The sequence below is a fragment of the Phascolarctos cinereus genome, unplaced genomic scaffold, assembly GCF_003287225.1.
Source record: "Phascolarctos cinereus isolate Bilbo 61053 unplaced genomic scaffold, phaCin_HiC Scaffold_2;HRSCAF=192, whole genome shotgun sequence".
Taxonomy (NCBI): domain Eukaryota; kingdom Metazoa; phylum Chordata; class Mammalia; order Diprotodontia; family Phascolarctidae; genus Phascolarctos; species Phascolarctos cinereus.
In genome coordinates, this window is record NW_027555625.1 from 350,617,893 (window position 1) to 350,638,771 (window position 20,879).

At 44.1% G+C, this 20,879-nt stretch overlaps 1 protein-coding gene across 2 annotated transcripts in view; it reads left to right on the forward strand.

The window, feature by feature from the left end:
* The window catches only part of PDLIM4 (PDZ and LIM domain 4), a 103,648-nt gene extending 100,290 nt beyond the window's left edge, over positions 1–3,358 (forward strand). For both annotated transcript variants that reach the window (XM_020991146.2, XM_020991145.2), the window contains exons 6-7: positions 2,042–2,162; positions 2,844–3,358. In XM_020991146.2, coding sequence (XP_020846805.1) covers positions 2,042–2,162; positions 2,844–3,048 — 326 coding nt within the window. In that variant the 3' untranslated portion in view covers positions 3,049–3,358. The remainder of the gene's footprint in view (positions 1–2,041; positions 2,163–2,843) is intronic.
* The last annotated feature ends 17,521 nt before the right edge of the window (positions 3,359–20,879 follow it).

The following is a 20,879-nucleotide window of genomic DNA, read 5'->3' on the forward strand; positions in this document are numbered from 1 at the left end:
CACATAACTACATCCTGGAGGCCCCTCCACTCTGGGATATATTTTAAAATTATCCCATTTCTAGGTCTCAGTCCAGAATGGGTGGGCAGCATCACAACTGATACTAGCAATTAGAAAGGAACAGGAGAAAACCAATGGAAAAAGCAATGCCTTTTTAGAGGGTTTGAATCCTCCTCTTTTTTAAAATTATTAATTTATTTATTTTCAGTTTTCAGCATTCACTTCCATAAGATTTTGAGTTTTAAATTTTCTCTCCCTCCCACTTCTCCCCCCTCCCCAAGATGGTGTGCAATCTGATACGGGCTCTACTTACACATTCATATTCAGCATATTTTTCACATTAATCATGTTGTAAGAACCATGAGAAAGAAGAAACAAAACAACAAAAGAAAAAGAGAGCAGATAGTATGTTTCCATCTGCATTCAGACTCCATAGTTCTTTCCCTGGATGTGGAGAGCATTTTCCATCATGAGTCTTGTGGAGTTGTCTTAGATCCTTGAGAGAAGAGCCAAGTCTATCAAAATCATTCATCATACAATGTGGCTGTTACTGTGTACAATGTTCTCCTGGTTCTGCTCATTTCACTCTGCATCAGTTCATATAAGCCTTTCCAGGTTTTTCTGAAATCTGCCTGCTCATCATTTCTTATAGCACAATAGTATTCCATTACATTCATGGGCATCCCCTCAATTTGCAATTCTTTGCCACCACATAGAGTTGCTGTAAATATTTTTGTACATGTGGGTCCTCTTCCCATTTTTATGATCTCTTTGGGATATAAACCTAAACCAATAGTTGTGATGTTTATGAGTAACTTTGGAGAAGTCATCTAACTTCTCAGGACCTCAGTTTCTTCATCTACAAAATTAGACTGTTGGACTGGATGACCTCCAAGGTCCCTTTCTGTTCTAAAACTATGATCTTGTGTCTATATTTTTGCCCATGTGCAAAAATATGACATTTACACGCATGATAGTATGCGCAAGGCAAGGCTTAGGGGTGTCATTTAAAATGCCTGGGCATATACATGTTTGTGAAGGTATGTCCACATGTAGTGTCTATCACAAGTGTACTGGCCTCACACTAGAGTACAGGTTTATGACTTAGAAGGGGGGAGGGGAGACCAAGGATGTGGATGAGAAAGGGGCATGGAGGAGAGGGCTTGACTGCTGTAGGCAAGGAGGTCAGGTCACTGTGTCCCTAATTTTTTATAATGGTTCTCATTCATTCTTCATCACATAGGAATAGAACTGGGAGGTTAATCAGTCAAGCAACAAGCATTTATTAGATACTTGCTGTGCGCTAGATAGTGGGTTAGGTGTTGGAGATAAAAAGATGAAAGTAAGACAACCAATACCTGACCTCAAGGAGCTTACCTTCTTCTAGGGGGACACAATTTGTTTACAGATAAGTGAGAACAGAATATATGCAAAAAAAATACACAGTGATCTCAGACTGGGTGAATCATCATTCCTATCATTACATAGTCCATTGGTTGGAGGAATCTGTTGGGACTCTCATAGAGTGTGGGACAGGATGGGGAGCTGGAAAGGGTGGGGGGCTGAGAAGAATAAGAGCAAGACGGGGTCCTATGGGTACGGTTCTCTCTCAGGGTCACATGATGGGTGGAACAGACAGTGAAGTCCCTGAACACAGGCATGGTTATCTCTGTGGTACCAGAAACCAAGCCAAGGATCCCAAAGCCTCATGTCTCTGAGACACAAATTTGCCATAAAGGAGCTATAATTTGGTTTTCAAAAAGAAGCTGGTGACTTTTCAGAGTCCAGTGGCTCTGAGCCCCTACAGATGCAGATGGGACCCATCTGGACCTGTGGCATACACCTGTCCCCAAGTGACACACACATGTTCCCCATCTTTCCTGCGTTCTCATCTGTGGTACAAATGACTACATGGGATTTGTGTTTGTCTCTCTCTTCTGGGCTGCTGTCCCAAAGTGCCCAGCTCCCTAAACTCCAGCTTGATGGTCAGGACAGAGTTCAAGCCTGGTCCATTTCCAACGTGTGTGCCTTCCCTTGGCAGGTGAGAAACCAGATCGGGCAAGTGGCCCCAGAAGCCTCAAGTCTCCTGTCTCCAAGCTAGGTGGCCCCATGGGCAGCCTGCAGCTGCTCCCTGAGTGCACCAGATGTGGGAATGGCATTGTGTGAGTATATGCATGCAGTTTCCTTCCTCCCTCTACTCTCTCTGTGTCTGGGGCTGGGGGAGATAATGCAGGCCAGGTTCCCTTGCAATGATGCTGTTCCCATGAAGGACATCTATGTTTCTTTAATTCTAAGAACTCCCATGAAAGGATTCACGCCACAGCTAGCTTGTGACCATTGGGCACATGAGCAGTGGTTTGTAATGCAGGCACCAAAGGCTTTGACTTTGCGGGAGATTTAGGGGTAGGACATATGGTCTTTTAATGTTACCTTACTTTGCAAAACCATTTCTATCTCCCCTACCCAACAAACCATCCCTTGTAACAAAGAATTTTTAAAAAGAGGAATAAATAGCAGTTTGGCAAGACTAGCCATCATGTCAGACAAATCTGATTGGCTATGCAGTGTTCCATACCCATAGTCCTCCACCTCTACAAAGAAAAGAAGGAGGTGCATTTTCCCGTCCCTCTTCAGGGACAAGTTTGGTCATTCTAATTTTAAAGCATTCAGTTTTGAGTTCTGTTATCTTTCTTTCCATTTTCATTGTTGAAGTCTTAATGTACTTAATAGAGGTAAAAATAAAAAACAGGGGAGGGCCAACAGGTGAAAGCTGGTGCTAGGTGGTGATCTTTTTACAAAACATCTGTCATGATTTCTCTTCTTGCCTTTCCCTCTCTCCCTAGGGGCACAATTGTGAAGGCACGGGACAAACTCTACCATCCTGAGTGCTTCATGTGCAGTGACTGTGGCCTGAACCTCAAGCAGAGAGGATACTTCTTTATTGAGGAGTGTCTGTATTGTGAGACCCATGCCAAGGCCCGTGTGAAGCCCCCAGAGGGCTATGATGTTGTAGCTGTCTACCCCAATGCCAAAGTTGAACTTGTCTGAGAGCAGCCCAGCCATCCCCAGACCTAGGGGCATTGACAGGGTGGCTTGCCCTGGCCATGCACACATACACACTACACCCTTTGTAACACAGCTCAAACCTTGTAGATGACACATTCACAGTAAAACACCTTTTCCCTCAGGAGAAGGAAACGCATCAAATTTTGAAGAGCTATTTCCTGCTCCTCTCGCTGCTCTCTGTCTATATTGTAATTTCTGCTTTTGTTAACATTTCTGCCCTGGCCTTATCCAGACTCTCTGTAAATATAGGAAGCCTTTTCTACCTTGTCGCCAATAAAACCAGCGTTCTGTATTTTGAGTTCCTTTTCATGACATGGTGAACATGTTCAAGAGCTCCTAGGAAGAGAAGATGAGCTGCTTGAAACAGCTTAAATGAATGACACTGAATTTTAAAACATGATTTTATCTTATTTTTATTTTATTCATATCTTTTGTATTTATACCACCCTTTTACCAAATATCTTCCTCCCCTCCTCATTCCTATCATTCCTTGTAAAGAAAGCCAACACAAAAAAATAAGTCTGACCATATTCACAATATTTCACACCCACAGACTTCACCTTTGAAAAGAAAGGGCCAACTTTCTTGGTCACTATAATTACACACCTTTCCATTTTGTTTCCTTATTCTTTCCACTTACATTGTTACAATCATCTTATTGTTTTTCTGGTTCTGCTTCCTTCACTCTGTGTCAGTTTATACAAGTCTTCTCATGCTTCTCTGAAGTCTTTCTATCTGTCATAAAACATGGGAGTCTTTGGAAGGAGTGCTGTCTCTGAAACCAGAGGAGCGGGACGCAAGACTCATCTTTGTTAATTCCTTCTTGTGAGACCTTGGGCAAGTCATTTAACTTCTTGAGATCTGCTTTCTCATCTGTAAAATGAGGGGGTTGGTCTAGACGGCCTCTAATATCCCTCCTAGCTTTGATCTAAGATCTAAGGTTTCAAATCTGTGTTTCATGACAAACCCATTGAGGCAGACTCAGCTCTGATTCAGCCTCTGGTGCTCAGCCACCAAGGCACACCAGACCACACATGGCCACACGGTAGCAATCATGTCAAAAGGATTAGGAAGCACTGTTTCTTTCCAGGGACAAAGGACATAATACCAGAGGCACCTCACTCCCATAAGGAGTGATAAAGAGGAAATCAGAAACTATTAGGGAAGAAGGAAGAGACATTTAACCCAAAGCAATTGCTGCCTCTCTTCTCTCCCTGGAGCAGAAAGGGGCTGGGTGAAGGAATGGCCACTCACTGCCATTTTATATTTTCTTTCTGGCCAAGACTCTGACATTCACTCATGCCCCAAAGGGTACCAGGCCTAGGAGCCAGCCTTTCTCTCCTCAAGGGACCATACAGGGCCATGAGCACCAGCTTTAACCACTACATAATAGGGAAAGAAGGGCAACTGTGCCCACCCTGCCACACATTGAACCATTGACCCTTTCCCCAGGCAGATCCATGACTCCTTGGGAGCTTAATTCCTTCCTCTGGTTTGACATGCAAGCTGATGATGCTTTGGTATGAACCAGTATTCCTAGTGATGTGACCACCCTGAATCACTGAGCACTTTTTCAACACTTACTATGTGCTAGGCACCATTCGAGGCACTGAGAGGGTACACAAAGACAAAAATGAAATAGTTCCTGCCCTCAAGGAGCTTATATTTAACTGGGGGTACATCTCATGTTCACAGATAAGTAAATACAGGATAAATACAAATAAATGCAAAATGATAGTGTCAGACACTCACAAAGGGAATCAGAGAAAACCTCTTGAAGGAGGTGACCTCACCTGAGCCTTGGAGGGAGTTCTAATTGGCAAAGGTAAAGGGGGAAAGTGCTCCAGGAATAGGGGGAGGGGGACTCTCTATATCACATGGTTAGCAGAGAGCAAAATCTAGAAAGGAGTTTTCAAATCTGCCTACTGAGGGAAGACAAGCCCCTGTCCCGGGTTAGATACATTAAGGGCAATGGATGACAGTGGCCAAAGTCGGAGCAGTGAATGGTTTCCATGGTGCACACTGTCCCTTCTGGAGGACACATGTAGAAAGCAGGAATCTACACAGATCCAAGACAAGCATTATGCATGTGAGCCTTCTTCAGAGGGTGGGAAATGAGAGCCCTGCCTTCTGCCCCAGTCAGAACATCTCTACTACTAATTATGCTTAGTTTAGGGGAATCACATTTTAGGAAGAATATTGACAGATAAGTCGATCCAAAGGAAAGTGACCTTTATGGTGAGGGGGCTGGCAACCATGTCCTAGGTGGATTGTTGGAAGGAAATAGGGATGAAACTAGGGTTGGGGGGGGGACACAAAATATCTCATCAAGTGTTTGAAAGACTGCCCTGTTGAAAAGGGATTATATTTGTTCTGCCTGGCTCCAGTGGGGAGAACTAGGAAGCTGCAGGGTAGAAGGGGTAGAAGTGTGTTTAGGGGAAAGCTACCTAACAAAACCATACAGAAGGGGGATGGGTTGTCATTCCACTGAGGTAGTGGATTTCCCTTCACATGGGGTATTCAGATGGAGAGTGGATGGCCATTTGTCAGGGCTCTTTTGAAGAGGATGACAATGCTGAGGTAGGAGCCAGATTAGATGGCCTCCCTTTCAGCTATTAGCTTCTATGATTCTATACCTAAGGGACTAGGTGATAAAGTACTGGACTTGGAGTCAGGAAAACCTGAGTTCAAATCTAGCCATAGATACTCACTAGCTTTTTTACTCTGGGCACACCACTTAACCTCAGTGGGACTCTGTTCTCTCACTTTTTTTTTTTTGGCTAAGCAATGGGGTTAAGTGACTTGTCCAGGGTCACACAGCCAGTAAGTGTTATGTATCTGAGTCCAGATTTGAACTCAGGTGCTCCTGAATCCAGGGCCGGTGCTCTATCCACTGTGCCACCTAGCTGCCCCCTGTTCTCTCATCTTAAAATGGGAATAATAGAACCTGCCTCCCAAGTGAGGTTGTTGTGAAGAGAAAATGAGATAATATTTGTTATGAGTGTTTTTCTAACCTTCATGCACTATATAAATGGTAACTATTGTGATTTCCTGTGAAGCTATGTGGGTAAGAAGGAAGAGAAGGTGCTCTGCCAGACACTGAGGAACAGGGGAGTTTTTTCTTTCTCTCAGCAGTTCTGTGATCTCTTAGCAAACTGTCCACTCAATACCCAGGCCCTGGAGACAAAGAAACTCAGAGAGGATTCTAGCACCAGTCCCAAATAGTGACTCACTCCCTGGCCTGGCTTCCAACAACCTCCACCCCCCCACCTCAGGCTGAGAGATGTTCTCACACATGCCAGGGCTAGAGCCAAAAGCGCATCTGAAACTTGACCCGCTTAGGACCCATTACTTCTGAGAGCCAGGTGTGGACATGTGGGGAAACGGAGATGTGTTCTGTTCTCTAGACAGCCTGGGGTATAAAAAAGTCATTTGAGCACTTGGAAACTAGAGAATACTTGCTTCAAGGCAAGGTCAACACTCTGGCTGGGGTGGGAGGTAGATGACACTCAGGCCTGCAGGATGAAGCGAAGGAGGAAAAGCAGCAATCTGCTACACCATAACCCAGTCCTAATTCACTAAGAACTCAGTGAGTCTTCATGGGCAGAACCCAATGCTAAATTCCACTGGTTGGTGAAGGAAGGAGAAGTCAGAAGGAACAAGTCAACACTCCATCCTTGAGGAGTTCACAGTCTAGGAGAGACGTAAGAAGAGCACCCCCAGACCATGACTTCAGTGAGCTCATTGGGAGGGAGGAAGGAGAGGAGAGATGCAAACCTGCCCTCTGAGAGCTTGAAATCTGGGGATGGAGGGTGAGTGGGTGAGTGACCAGACTCACAAAGAAAACAGGAAAGGAATAGGACTAGTCTGTGTGGGATTTGGTAACAGTAAATGAATTCAGCTCATCCATTTTTGGAGGATGAGAGAAGGCCTAGGCCATGAACGGCCGGGGGCCAAGTATTCAAAAGCTTTGCTAGGAAAATCCTGATGCTCATGGTAGGCATTCGTAGAGCCATGCCAGGAGCCCACACAGCCTGTTCAGAACTGTCATTGGGAGGAAAGAATCAGTCATGGTTGCCTTTGCCTGGTGGGAACAGACCATCGCCCACCATGGAAAATCATAGTTTCACTGGATGGAAAAGTGTTATTCCTCTGACTGGTATTTAGTATTTCTAGGCACCTTCCTATCCTCTTCAGGAATGCGGCACAATGGGAGAGAACACAAGGCCTGGAAATCCCAAGTCTGTGGTGTCGACGGGGTCTGCTCCTTCTCCCTTCCTGGATGAACAGATAGGGTGATTGTTGTGTTTTCATGGCCTTTTCAGATCTATCACTTGCCCAGTCATCTTACAGCAAAGCCGTACTGCCTTGGGCCCTTTCAGGTCACACAAAGAATGGCCCAAAACTAAGGTCTCTTCTTGGCCCAGGTTGCAGCGGCAACGTGTGTTTTCCAGTCCTCAGGATGGGGAAGCTATTCCCTTTCAGAGGCTCCACTGCCCTCATCTCCATGGCCAAGCCTAGTCTCCCTTCCAGAGAGGTTGTTGTTTCATTAAAATTTCATGAGAAGCATCATGTAATGATTTTTTATCTCTATTTCAAGTCATGCCAACTGGCCAATGCTTCTCTGGGAGAACCTGTAGAGATGGGAGTTGGGCAAAGAAGCTTGGAAGTAGTGTTTGATGCAAGAGGTACTGAAGACCCACTAAGGACACATAAGCTGCTGAGCTTCACTAACATAGTAGGGCTTCTTCATGATGAGGACCCATCACCCGGGACTCCCAGAAAAGAAGAAACTGAGAAAAGTAGCCACAATGCTCTCTCCCAAATTCCTGGTGACCTGCCAGGCTGCGATTCATCATTCCAATAGCTTGGGAAAGTGCCCCTGCTAGGGGCACTGAGGGATAATTTCTCAAACCAGCAAAGCCCACATGGGGAGGGGGAAGGATCCTTTCATGTTATGTGGCTCCTCTGAGAAGGCTCTAGCCTTCATGGTCCTTGCCTCTTCAGAGTTTGTGAGGAGCCCATAGGCTCAAAGAGGCCTCCCTCAGGTAGGTCCTGAGGAATGATAGTTCTTTAGTAGGAAATAGAAAGTCGGTTGGTTTTAGGAACTAGTGAGTTTGTGCATAGACCTTACCTTCTTTCTCTTTCTCCTTCTCTAATTCAGGCCCAGAGAACCCCACCCCATACCATCTCACCACACCCTCCATCTCTTCCCCTTAGCCCAAGACCCAGGTTTCATGCCACAGGTGGAAGATATATATTTTATTAGTAGTGATTGCTGCTGAGGCACACCTTAAACCCATAAACAGCTTCACGGATCCAGTGATTTAATAACATATCATTAACACATAAATCAGCCTTTGGGCTCCTGGGCAGAGACTCAGCTGTGTTGTCAAAATGATTTGGAGCAGTGTGCCTGGAGAGGGTTGAACACAGCATGGCTTTCTTCTTTAGAAACAAGTTCTCAAAAATTCGATTTTCCACCTGATTATCTCAAGGCTGTTTTAGAAACTTGTTGGGTTTTGAGCAATTGATACATTTACCGCCTCTGTGATGTGAATTGGCAGCTCCTCCCAGGACAGGTCCAGAGGTGAAATTATCTCAAGGCTTTCTACAACCTGCTTGCAACTTCTGCTCATAATAAAGCCTTAGGATGGAATGTGATCTCACCCACCTCGGCAAGACAATGGAAGCAGGGGCATTCCAGATCCCTCTACTCTGTTTCCTGGCACATGCCCCACGTGAAAGGAGCAGTGAAGAATCTAGAGGAAAGGATTGCTTGGATGATGTGACATACAGGTGGAAATCAGGATCAGCCAGCAGGGAACTGATTGATGTGTCAGTCAGTCAAAAACTATGTATTAAGCACTTACTATGTGCCAGAGGCTGTAATAAGCAATGGAGCTGCAAAGAAAGGTAAAAACATGGCTCTTCTTCAGGGATCTCATAGTCTAACCGGGAAGATAACGTGCAAATAACTGTACAAATAAGATACATACAGTACAAATCTCAGAACGTATTTGCCCCCTTCTCTCTAATGAAACTCCCCCAGTTCCGGAGACCCTCATCACTGTTGCAATAGCCTGCTGGTTGGTCTCTCCCCGCTTCAGTTCATCTTCCAATTCAGTTACCAAAGCAATCTTCCTAAAGCACAGGTCTGAATTGTGTCACCACCCTACTCAGTAAACTCCAATGGCTGTCTATTATAATGGCCTCCAAATCAAATATTAAATCATCTGTTTGGCTTGTAAAGCCTTAAGTAACTTGGCCCTTTTCTATCTTTCCAGTCTTTTGTTGTTGTTAAGTCATTTCAGTAATGTCTGACCATTTGTGACTCCATTTGGGGTTTTCTTAAAAAGATAGTAGAGTGATTTGCCATTTCCTTCTCCAGCTCATTTTACAGATGAGGAAACTGAGGCAAACAGGATTAAGTGACTTGCCCAGGGTCATATAGCTAGTAAGTGTCTGAGGCCATATTTGAACTCAGGAAGATGAGTCTCCCTGACTCCAGGCCCGGCACTCTGTCTACTGTGCCAATAACTGCCTATCTTTCCAGTCTACCTACACTTAACTCTCCTCTATGTACTCTATGATCCAGTAACAATGATCTCCTTGCTGTTCTTTAGACAAGAAACTTCATCTCCTGATTCTGTCCATTTCCACTCATGTTTTCCCATGCTTGGAATGGCCTCCTTCCTCACCTCTGCCTCCTGGCCTCCCTGGCCTCCTTCAAGTCTCAGCTAAAATCCCACCTTCTGCAAGAGTTCTTTCCCAGTTCTTCATCTTAGTGCCTTCCCTGTGACATTACCTGAAAGTTACCCCAGATATATTTTGTGTGTCCATAATCGTTTGCTCATTTTCTCCTTCATTAAACTTGATCTCCTTCAGGGGAAGGACTATTTTTGCTCTTTTTTGTATCTCCAAAGCTGAACACAGTGCCTGGCATTTAGTGAAGACAATATTTTTGAGTGACTGATCAGCAAGAAAACCAGTATCACTAGGCTATAGAACACCTAGAAAGGAATAAAGTATAAGGCTGGAAAAGTAAGAGGGACCCAAATTGTAAAGAGCTTTAAATGCCAATTAGGAAATTTTATATTTGATCCTGATACTATTATATTTCTTATTATAATATGATGTTATATTATATTATATCATTATTATTATTATATTATTTTATACTTGATCCTAATAGTGAGCCTCTAGAGTTTACCGAGTAGGGGGAAAAGTTACTTGGTAAGACCTGCTTTTTAGGAAAATCATTTTGGCAACTAAGCAGAGGGCGAATTGTAGTGGGAAGAGCCTTCAGGTAATAAGAGTAGTCAGAAAGCTATTGCAATGGTCAAAGTGTAAGGTGACAAAGGCTTGTACCATAGTAGCAGCTGTATGAGTGGAGAGAAGGGGACATATATGAAAGATATTGTGAAGGTAGAAATGACAAGACAGGAACAGAATGGATATGTGGTATGAGCGTGAGAGAGGAATTGAGGATAATATTGAGGTTTCAATCCTGGGGAATTGGGAGGAGCTGATATACTTTATAGCAAAAGAGAATTTTGGAAGAGAGGAGGGTTTGGACAGGTTGAGTTTGAGATATCTGTGGGAAATATCGTTTGAGATGTCTAATAGTCAGTTACTAATGTAAGACTAGCTCTAAATAGAGGTGAGGACTGGCTAAATAGTTCTGAGAATGATCTGCATAGAGATCATAATTAAACACCTGGGAGGTAATGAGATCACCAAACAAGACAATAAAGAGGGAAAAGAGAAGAGGGTCCAGGACAGAGCCTTGGGGAACACTTTGTATTAGTGGGAAAGGAGCCTGAGAAGGAACAACCGGTAAGAAGTAAACCAAGAAAGAACAGGATCTAGAAAACCCAGAGCAGGTCCAGAAGAAGATGACTGACAGTGTCAAAGGTTGAATGGAAGTCAAGAATGATGAGGATGGAAAGAAGGCCATTAGATCTACCAGATAAAAAGTTACTGCTTACCTACTGTTTTGCTGAGGATACAAGGAAGACCCAATCCCTGACCCCAGTTAGATGATTGACAAGCCCCCTAGAGAGATAAGGCTCAGACAGCTGAGATATGGAGACATAGGAGTTAAGAAAAGGGAGAATTCCTTGAAGTCTGAGACATCCAGAGAAGACTTTGTAGAAGTAGGCCTTTAGTTGAGCTTTGAAGAATAAAAATAATTTAGAGGAACCATGTAGTAGAGTGGGAAGAGCTCTGAACTTGGAAATTAGGTGATCCTTTGGTTGTAGCTATATGTGTGACCAGAGCACCTCACTTTGTTTTTTATTTTCATAAAGCCCTACCTTGGGAATCATACCCTTACCTGCAGGTGCTCTGCCCAAAGGAATATAAATTTTGATCTCTGAAACCTCACAAGAAACCTTGGGGCTTACAGGCTAGATTTTTTCTCTTCTTTACATATTTATCCTATCATTAAAAAAAAACTGGAACAATTAACTCTTTTGCCCCATTCAGTTTCATTTATGATTTCTTGAACACTGGAAAACCAGGCTTTGATAAAGCCCATGGAAATTCAAATAGAGCTTCTTGATCATGCCTTAAACCCAAATCACTTTGGCTCTCACTGATTGGCCAACAAAAGGTTCCAAACCAAGCCTCACTTGGTCATTGTTTTGGTTTTGATGGCTCAAAGGGCATATAAATGGCAATGATTTCTGTTTTGGCCAGAAACACTTAGGGTCTTCCCCTCCCAGATTGATTTTTTTTTTGAGTGGTAAAAGAGGCCACTTTTTTGCCTCTTTTCTTACCTAGCCTTAATCACTGAATGGGTGTTTCCTCAGACAAACTGAGACCTTGAAAAGACCTGAGCTTATAAAGGCCAAGTTGTATCCAGAGCCATCTCTAGTCATCCTGATCTATGTCTTGCCACTGGACCCAGATGGTTCCAGAGAAGAGAGTGAGGCTGGTGACTTTGCACAGCTTTGCTTCACTTAAATCCAAATCACTTTGTAAGTCAAGACATCACCCTCCTGATGTCATTGGTCCTCTTCAAGAATGAAGAACAAACAGCAACAGTAATTCATAAAGCCACCACTATCCTTGTTCTAGCTTCTTCGTCTTCACTGATCTCCTTTCCTACTCTGTCTATAATAACTCACATTTCTCTGGCACTTTATGATCAACAAAGTGTCTTTTCCTACACTGATTTTTATCTCCTTTTTAGGATCATGGATTTAGAGTTTCAAGGGACCTCAGAGGCCATCTAGTGTGACCCCTGGATTTTACAGATGACGAAAATGGGGCCAGGAGAGGTTATGTGACTTGCCCAGAGTTACACCAGCATTAACTGTCAGGGTGGGTTTTGAACCAAGGTCCTTCGACTCCAAATATGGTACTTTTTCCAAAACACCACATGAGAAAACAGCAGCTCCTCAGAGACATTATTACTCCAACTCCAATACTCTAAAAATCCCTGATGTCACTGATGTGGGTATTCTCCCCAACAGTGCAGACCACAAGCCATCTGTGGCCTCCCATCCTTGGAGTTCTGCTTCCCTATATAAATGCAAAGACCATAGTGTGCTCAGTTTACCAGCATCCTCTCCTCCAAGAGAGCATACTAGGCAGTAAGGGTGTGAAAACCCCAGCTCTATTTTGTGTAAAGCCTGGAGATTTCAAGGTACAAAGACCCAAGCTATTCAAATTTGTCTCTATTCTCACCTTCATACAATTATTAAGAGAGGTTGAGCCTGTGGCAAACAGGCTTAGAAATCTCTTAAGTCTATAGCAAAATAAATGGTAGAGACAGTAGTCTATACTGAATACTCTACTTAGAAAGGGAGCACGAATAATTAAAGTTTACAAAAATTATATGAACCTAATTTTTTCCAAATGTTTCCATCTTCTTTCCCCACAAATATTCTATTCATGTCCACAACCACAAAGGGGCCTGACCCAAGTCTCATTTCCTTTTGTCACCTCAGAAATTTCCGTTTGGCCCCACCCCAAGTGTGTGTAGTGTGTCCAAGGAAACATGTTAGGCAGTAAGCTGACCAAAGGTGAGCAAGCCCTGGAAGGGAAGAGGTAGAAGGAAGAAGAGAAGCAAGAGGCTTGGGCAGTTCACAAGTCATATAATTAGCCCCTGGAGAGTGGACTGAGCTCAACTTCCAAAGCACAGGTGCTCCTTCCAGGTGATGGCTTAGAAAAAGAACATCTCCCTGTTTCCACAGTTCACTTTGTGTAAGGAGGCAGAGCAATGCAGTAAATTGAACCCCAGATTGTAATCGGGTGACCCGGATTCCAGCTATGGCTCCATCATGGACTCTGTCTCCTCATTCTGACCTTCAGAAAGTAACTTTCTCTTTTCTATCGCTCAGCTTCCTCATCTGCAATATGGGGATAATAGTCCCTACATGGCACCTTCACAAGGCTGTTGGGAGGGTCTAATAAGGTCATGTGGAGGTAAGGACTCAGAAAGCATGGGAAATCGAAAGCTAGACTTACAGTCAGAAAGCCCTGGGTTTGAATCTTATCTTAGACATTCATTAGTTGTATGATCCTAGGTGACTTAACCTCTCTCAGCCTCAGTTTCTTTATCTGTAAAATAGAGATAATAGTAGTTGTAGAACTTACTCCATAGGGTTGTTGTAAAGATCAAATGTGATCACTTAAGTAAAGAATTCTGCAAGCCTTGAAGCACCATAACCCTAATCCCAGAGTCATTGATATGGCACTCTCTACTCATTGGTGGAGATCAAAGCCCTGCACCTCTGTGAGGGGGAGGGCAGAGTCAGCAAGAGCCAGAGAGAGGTGAACTCTTGAGTTTTCTTGGAGTTTTCTTCAAGGCATCAAGTCTCTTTGGACTTCAGGCACTACTCGTTTCCATTTTCCAGAGAGAAGATGGATGATGCCCACCATACTTCAGGTTGCTAAGGAGGGAAAAGACTCTGTGAAGACTCCCTCATGAGAGGAGTGGGCATTCTCCCTCATGTACCTTATCCCAGCTCGCTATATAGGAAGCTTCCAGGAGTTTTCCCTAGGGTGAGATCTGGCACTCTCTCTCAGCTGAGCTGAGTTTGAGAGCTCCTTCACTCTGTATTGCCTGGTATACATTCTCTTGTGTGTAATTTCTCTGATTTCCAATTTGCTATTGAAATGGATAAATGGGTTTCTCTGAGAATTCCTCTGTGTGCTTATTGTGGAGTTGGTATTTGTCAAGAAGGGAGGGAGTCAAGCCTTGCATATAAAACTTGGTGTCTTCCTTTTTTCCCCAATTAATGAAAAAGTGATCAGAAGTTATCATAAAGTTATCATGAATTATATCCCTTAGACCAATAATATTTAAGGGAGCAGATAGATGTAATTCCAGCCTGGTACTCCATCTTTTTGAGGAGAGTAAGCAGTTAGCCTTTGGCCCCAATTCCCTGCTTCCCCTCCTGGCAGGAATTAAAGTCTTCCTTGGAGAAGGGTGGGGAGAGAAGAGGCTAGAGATGTCTATTCTGCTTCTTTTTGAACTACACAATGACACCCCAATGCTACATGTGGAGGACAGCCTTCATAACATATGATATAAATGTCAGGTTCATAAGGCTTTCCATCTGCCCATTATTGGATTGGTGGTAGTCTAGTGTGGCTAACAAATTCAAAATCTGCCCAGAACTGAAAGGCCCCCAGCCCTGAGGCTGCACGTGAAAGAGGGAACCTTCCTCAAGCTCTGGGGATCCACAAGCTATTTCTGAATCCTATAGTCCCTGACGAAGAAAAAAATGCAGAGTGGGAAAAGGGGATAAGTGCTTGTGGTCCAACCATCCATTTATCCTCTGAAATCCTAGCTGTTCTCATTCAGAATTTAACAGGTGAACTGGGGCGAGTTTCTACCTCAGGTCAGTCATTACTGGCTCAGACTACTTTCTGATCCCCCCCTTAGGGACACCACTCCTGGAACTGACTCCACACTAAAAGAAAGCATCAATAAAACACTCCTGACTCCAGCTATGGGAGGACAGGCAGTCTGCAGGCAGGTATGGACCTAGCAGGTATTGGGTCTGGCAGCCATGAAAGTGGATTTGCTCAGTTAAAACCATTCCCTCCCCTGGACCTTTGCCAACTATTTCAGATGTCACTTGGAGTCTGATTTACTTTACTGCCTTTGGCTAAGGGGCTTTAAAAGTTTCTCATAAAATGCACTGTGAATCTGAGCTCCCACCCTGCACAGATGGAAGCCCTGAGGCTGATGTTAGGATTGCAAAGGCTCAGGATCCAGATCTTGGGAGCAGAGAGACTGAGCTGTCTGCCTCAGGAAAAAAGATATCACAGCAACAGGGGCCATGTCCCTTTCCTTTCCCCACCACCCTCAGATTGCCCAGGGACTGGGCTCTGTAAAGAGGAGGACTGAAAGTGCCTTCTTAGCTTCCCCAGTCCATCACCAGCAACTCTCCCACCACCTAGTGGCTGTAGGGAAATGTCCAGCCTGTTCTTGCATCTCTGTTCATCAATATCCATGGAATCTCCATTTCTTCTTGTTCTTCTTTTCACCAAGATACTCATGGGTCCTTCAGAGCCCTCCTCACATCCCTGGCCTGAAGGGAGTCCTGAGTTTATTGAACTCTCACTGGAAGAGAAAAGAGCAATGGTTCTAGAATCAGAAGAACCAGATTCAAATATTGCCTCTTCTGTTCACTACATGCGTGACTTGGAACAAGCTATTTAACCTCTCTGGGCCTCAGTTTCCTCATTTGTAAAATAAGGGGGTTGGACTGAATCATTTCTAGGTTCCCTTTCAGCTCTAGTTCTGTCATCATTATGATCCTCAAATTTCTAGAGGATGAAGACCAGTTCATCCTTTTGTCTTAGCCACTGTTTGGCTCTCTGTCCACAGAGATACTACCAAAGAAAGTCCTCACTTTCTCGCAGCTTCTCTTTCAGCTCCTCATTCCTGATGTCTGCATTTGAGGGTGGAGGGAGAGTCTGAGTTGGCTCAGTGATGGCAAGCAGCCAGTACTGGCTTGCTGTGGGCTCACCCAGGCCCCAGGCAAGGGAGGAAGATGAGACCAATGAGGAAGGGGTGGGGGGAGAGAGAGAGAGAGAGAGAGAGAGAGAGAGAGAGAGAGAGAGAGAGAGAGAGAGAGAGAGAGAGAGAGAGAGGGAGGGAGGGAGGAGGGAGGGAGGGAGGGAGGGAGAGAGGGAGGGAGAGAGGGAGAGAGGGAGGGAGAGAGGGGGGGTGAGAGAGAGAGAAAGGAGGAGGAGGAGAAGGAGGGGGAGGAGACGGAGGAGGAGGAGAAGGAGGGGAGGAGGAGGAGGAGGAGAAGGAGGGGGAGGAGGAGGAGAAGAAGAAGAAGGAGAAGAAGAAGAAGAAGAAGAAGAAGAAGAAGAAGAAGAAGAAGGAAGAAGGAGAAGGAGAAGAAGGAGAAGAAGAAGAAGGAGAAGAAGAAGGAGAAGAAGAAGAAGAAGAAGAAGAGAAGAAGAAGAAAAAGAAGAAGAAGAAGAAGAAGAAGGAGAAGAAGAGGCAGAAGCAGCAGCCCTAGAGGAATAGTTCTGAAAGAACCCTGAAGTTATTCAAGTGCACAGATGGGTTGGGAGGTTTTCTATTCTAAATTGGTGGACAGGGTTAGAGTGTAGCAATGGTGATGCTCTCCAAAACAGGCCATTGAAACTTTTTTTAAAAAAATGTACAGGAAAGGAGAGAAGGAAGTTCAAAAAGGAAATACAGACAAGTAGAACAGCTTTCAAAGTAATGTGTAGAATTTATGATATTGATATTTTATGTATATATACATATATATTTAATTTAAAAGGCAAGATGAAATAGAGGTTCTCTGTTTTATATACAATCCTCTTGTGTTCTGCTGTATTTATTTCTATAAAATGCTTCTTTTTGTGTTTAAGTTCAGAATTTTAAAAAATCTTTTTTTTAAAGCACACCATCATTTTGCAGGCTGATTTTCAAAGAGATTAATAGTACTTGTCTCTTACCCAAGTTTTTAAAATGCAGTTATTGGTTCTCTCTGTCTCTACTTTTAGAGAAACACTCAAATGTAGTACATAAAAGGAAAGGCCATAAGACCTCAAAGTCACAGATCTCCCTCCCTTCCCTTCCCAGGCTCCCACCACTTCATCCTCTCACTGCATCAGCCCTTACATGGGGAGCAGAGCAGTCACAGCTGTAGGGGTCATCCACACATCACACAGGGAGCCAGATCCCCAAGCAGCAGGCACCCCTTCCAAGTCTGGGGCTTGCTCTTGATCTGTCTGACCCTCAGAATGGTCTCTGAGAAGCTTCAGATGAGCCTCAGAGGGGTAGAACAGCCCTTATGCCAAATCCCAAAAGGAAGTTACACAAGAGCCAGGTCCAAAGGAGCATCCAGGTGTGTGGGCCTGAGGGCAGGTGTTCTCCCTAATGCCAACCTGTTAATGATACAGATTTGGGTGGCCAACTATGGCCCTTCCCTCCCTCCTTCCCTCTAGTGAGCCATTGTCCACAAAACACAGTCATCTAGCAATAGATCAGATCCTGTCCCAGCTAGCTCTGCTCTGCTCTGGCCCATTGGCCGGGATTCAGGAAAGGGATTTGTTTTGTTTTGGTTTTTAACAAGTTCACCCTTCCGGACTCGTATTTAATCAGAGAGCTGTCCTCATTTGGATTAGGGTATTGTTTTGTTTGTTTGTTTTTAATTAGTAATTCTCCCTTGTAGCAGGAGAGATTCTCACTCCAGGAGGCTGCTTGACCCCATCAGTGCCCATGGCACCCCTTGTTGTAAAGCTTCCTCCCTCACCTTGTGCTAGGACCAGCTGTATCACTCTAAGACTTCTCTGAGCCTAACAAAAGAGCATGAGAGTCAGCTTGAGTCAGAGTCAACAAGGAAAGAAGACTGGCTGAGACAGTCTTGTAGGTGACATGGTCCAGATGCTTCTCTCCCAGGCCAGGCCAGGCCAGATTCATTCTATTATCCTCTCAGCACTCAGGGTTAATGTGTTTAAAACTCCTGTGTCTCTTTTTAGTTTCTTAGGGTGAAGAACCCACCCCCAATCCCAACACACACACACACACACACACACACACACAACATACACCACCACCACCACCACCACCACCACTAAGCCTTCAGCTCCCATCTCCTCAAACAACAGCTCCCATCTCTATAGCAGTTTAGTTCCAAAAGACTTCCCTCACAATGGCCTCTTGAGGTAGATTTTATAAATATTTCTATACCAATCCTATAGATGTGGAAACTGATGCCCAGAGAGCTTAACAGACCCATAGCAACACAGTGGGTAAGGGGTAGAAAGTACACTTGAACCCAGGTTTCCTGTTGCCCATTCTAGTGCTTTTGCACTAGTAGCACTGGTCACAGCAGAGACCTATTGGCCTTCTGAGGGGAGACAAAGGAGATGAATCTAGGTTACAAGAGTCAGTCCCTAAAGGGCAACCAGGTGAGGGGAGCCTGAGACTACAGGTGAGCTCTTTCATGCTCACCATTAATGACAAAACTATCTGAAGCCAAGTGTTCTCCCTTCCCGCAAAACAAAGCGGTGGTTGAAACCCTGGAAGTAAATGAGATCAGCAAGGGAGAGAATATAGAGAGAAAAAAGGGAAGAGACAAGAAGAAATCTCAATCTCAATTTCTCTCTCTCTCCCCCCCCCTTCCCCAGAGCCAATGAGTTGTGGCATCTTCCCATTTCTGCCTTTATTACCTTTCTTGTATATGCCCACTTCTCTCCTCTGCGGCAGCTAGGTGGTGAAGGGGATAGAGTGTCAGGTGTGGAGTCAGGAAGACCTGAGTTTGAACCTGGCCTCAGATATTTACTAGCTGTGTAACTGTGGACAAGTCACTTAACCCTGTTTTCCTCAGTTTCTTCATCTGTAAAATGAACTGGAGAAGGAAATGGCAAATCACTCTAGTATTTTGCCAAGTAAACTCTAGATGGGATCACAGAGAGTTGGACATGATGAAGAACAACAACTCCTCTGAAACTGCCCCCACCTAGGTGCCCACCCCATTCCTAGGCTACTGAAATAACCTTCTGATTAGTCTCTAGTCTGATTAGCCTAAAGTCTTTCCCCACTCCAGTCCATCTTCCCCCACTAAGCTTTCAAAGTGATCTTTCTAAAGCACAAACCTGAACCATATCACACACACACACACACACACACACACACACACACACACACACACAGTAAGCTCCAGTGTCTCTCTATTAAATCTTCTGTTTGGCTTTCAAAATGCTTCAAAAACTGGCTCCTTCCGACTTTTCCGGATTTCTTACACCTTACTCCCCTGCATGTACGTACAACCCAGTAATACTGGATTCTTGACTGTTCCTTGAACAAGGAACTCTGTCTCCTGATTCTATGTATCTCTACTCATGGGCTCCCGTACCTAGAATTCTCTCCCTCATCTCTGTGCCCTGGCTTCCTGGCTTCCTTCAAGTCTCAGATGAAATTCCACCTTCTTTCTACAAGATGCCTTTCCCAGACCCCACCCTTCATCCCCTTCACCTTAATGCTAGTGCTTTCCTTCTGAGACTCCTTTAAAATCATACTGTATATATGTTGTTTGTACATAGTTGTACATAGACTATAAGCTCCTTAAGGGCAGGGACTATTTTTCCTTTTTTTGTATCCCCCAAGTTTAACACAGTACTTGGCACACAGTAAGGACTTGATAAATGCTTGTTGACCCTGACCTTGTATTTAATTTGTATACACCTATTTTGTATTTCTCTATCTGTATACATGTTTCCTTCCCCTCGAGAATGTCCATTCTTTGAGGGAATGGACTGCTTCATTTCTGTCTTTGTATACCCAGCACCTAGCATAGAATGCTTGTTGTTGGAGCAGATTGATTAATAAGTCGTCTGCCACAGGCACACACACACACACAGAGACACACACAGACATACACACACATACACACACAATATGGGGCATTATAAAGTTGGAAATTTCCCAGCCAGCCAGGACAGGAGCAAGCACAGAAATTTCTGTTTTAATAAATCTGAGTCGTATTTCAATCCTATTTCCCTAGCTCAACACTGAACCTGGAACCAGTGCCCACTACCCAATGAGCTGTGTGGGACTCCTTGAAATATAAACGAGATTGTCCTCTGTTAATAGTCAGTGAGGATACTATAGTTTTTAGGAAGACTTCTGAACATACATCACAGCAGTTTTCCTGCCCTATAACAGGCATAATAGATTTCTATATATTTTTTTTAATTTTGGAGGGGGGTGGCTTTTGTATAGTGCCACCTGGTGGAAAAAATATGCATTACACCCTCTTGTTAATGGATTACATATTTGCTATATAGGCTTATGGAAAACAAAATGTTAAGCATTTCTTATGCACTTACTATATTCCAGGAACTGTTGATATAGACTGGGGATATAAAGAAAGGCAAAAAAACCCAAAACCAAAACAGTCCCTGCTTTCAAGGAACTCACAGCCCTTGTGAGCTCCTCGAGAGAAAAAGAGAGGAGACAACATGTATACAACTATTTAATATATACAGGATAAATGGCAGAGGGAAAATGCTACAACTGAGGAGAACTTGGAAAAGATGGAGGAGGGAGACTGGAAATTGGGAAACTTTACAGAAGGTGGTATTTTAGCTGAGACTTGAAGGAAGCCAGAAAGTGGAGGTAAGAGAGTTCCAGGAATATGGGACAGTCAGTGAAAATTCTCAGAGTCAGGAGATGGAGTGTCACATTTGAGGAGCAGCAAGGTCAGTGTCACTAGGTTGCACACTATATGGAAGTGGGGAGCGTAAGGTGTAAGACTAGAAAGGTAGAAGGGGCTAGATTTTAAAGTGCTTTAAGCTTCTACTTCTGTGAACACCAA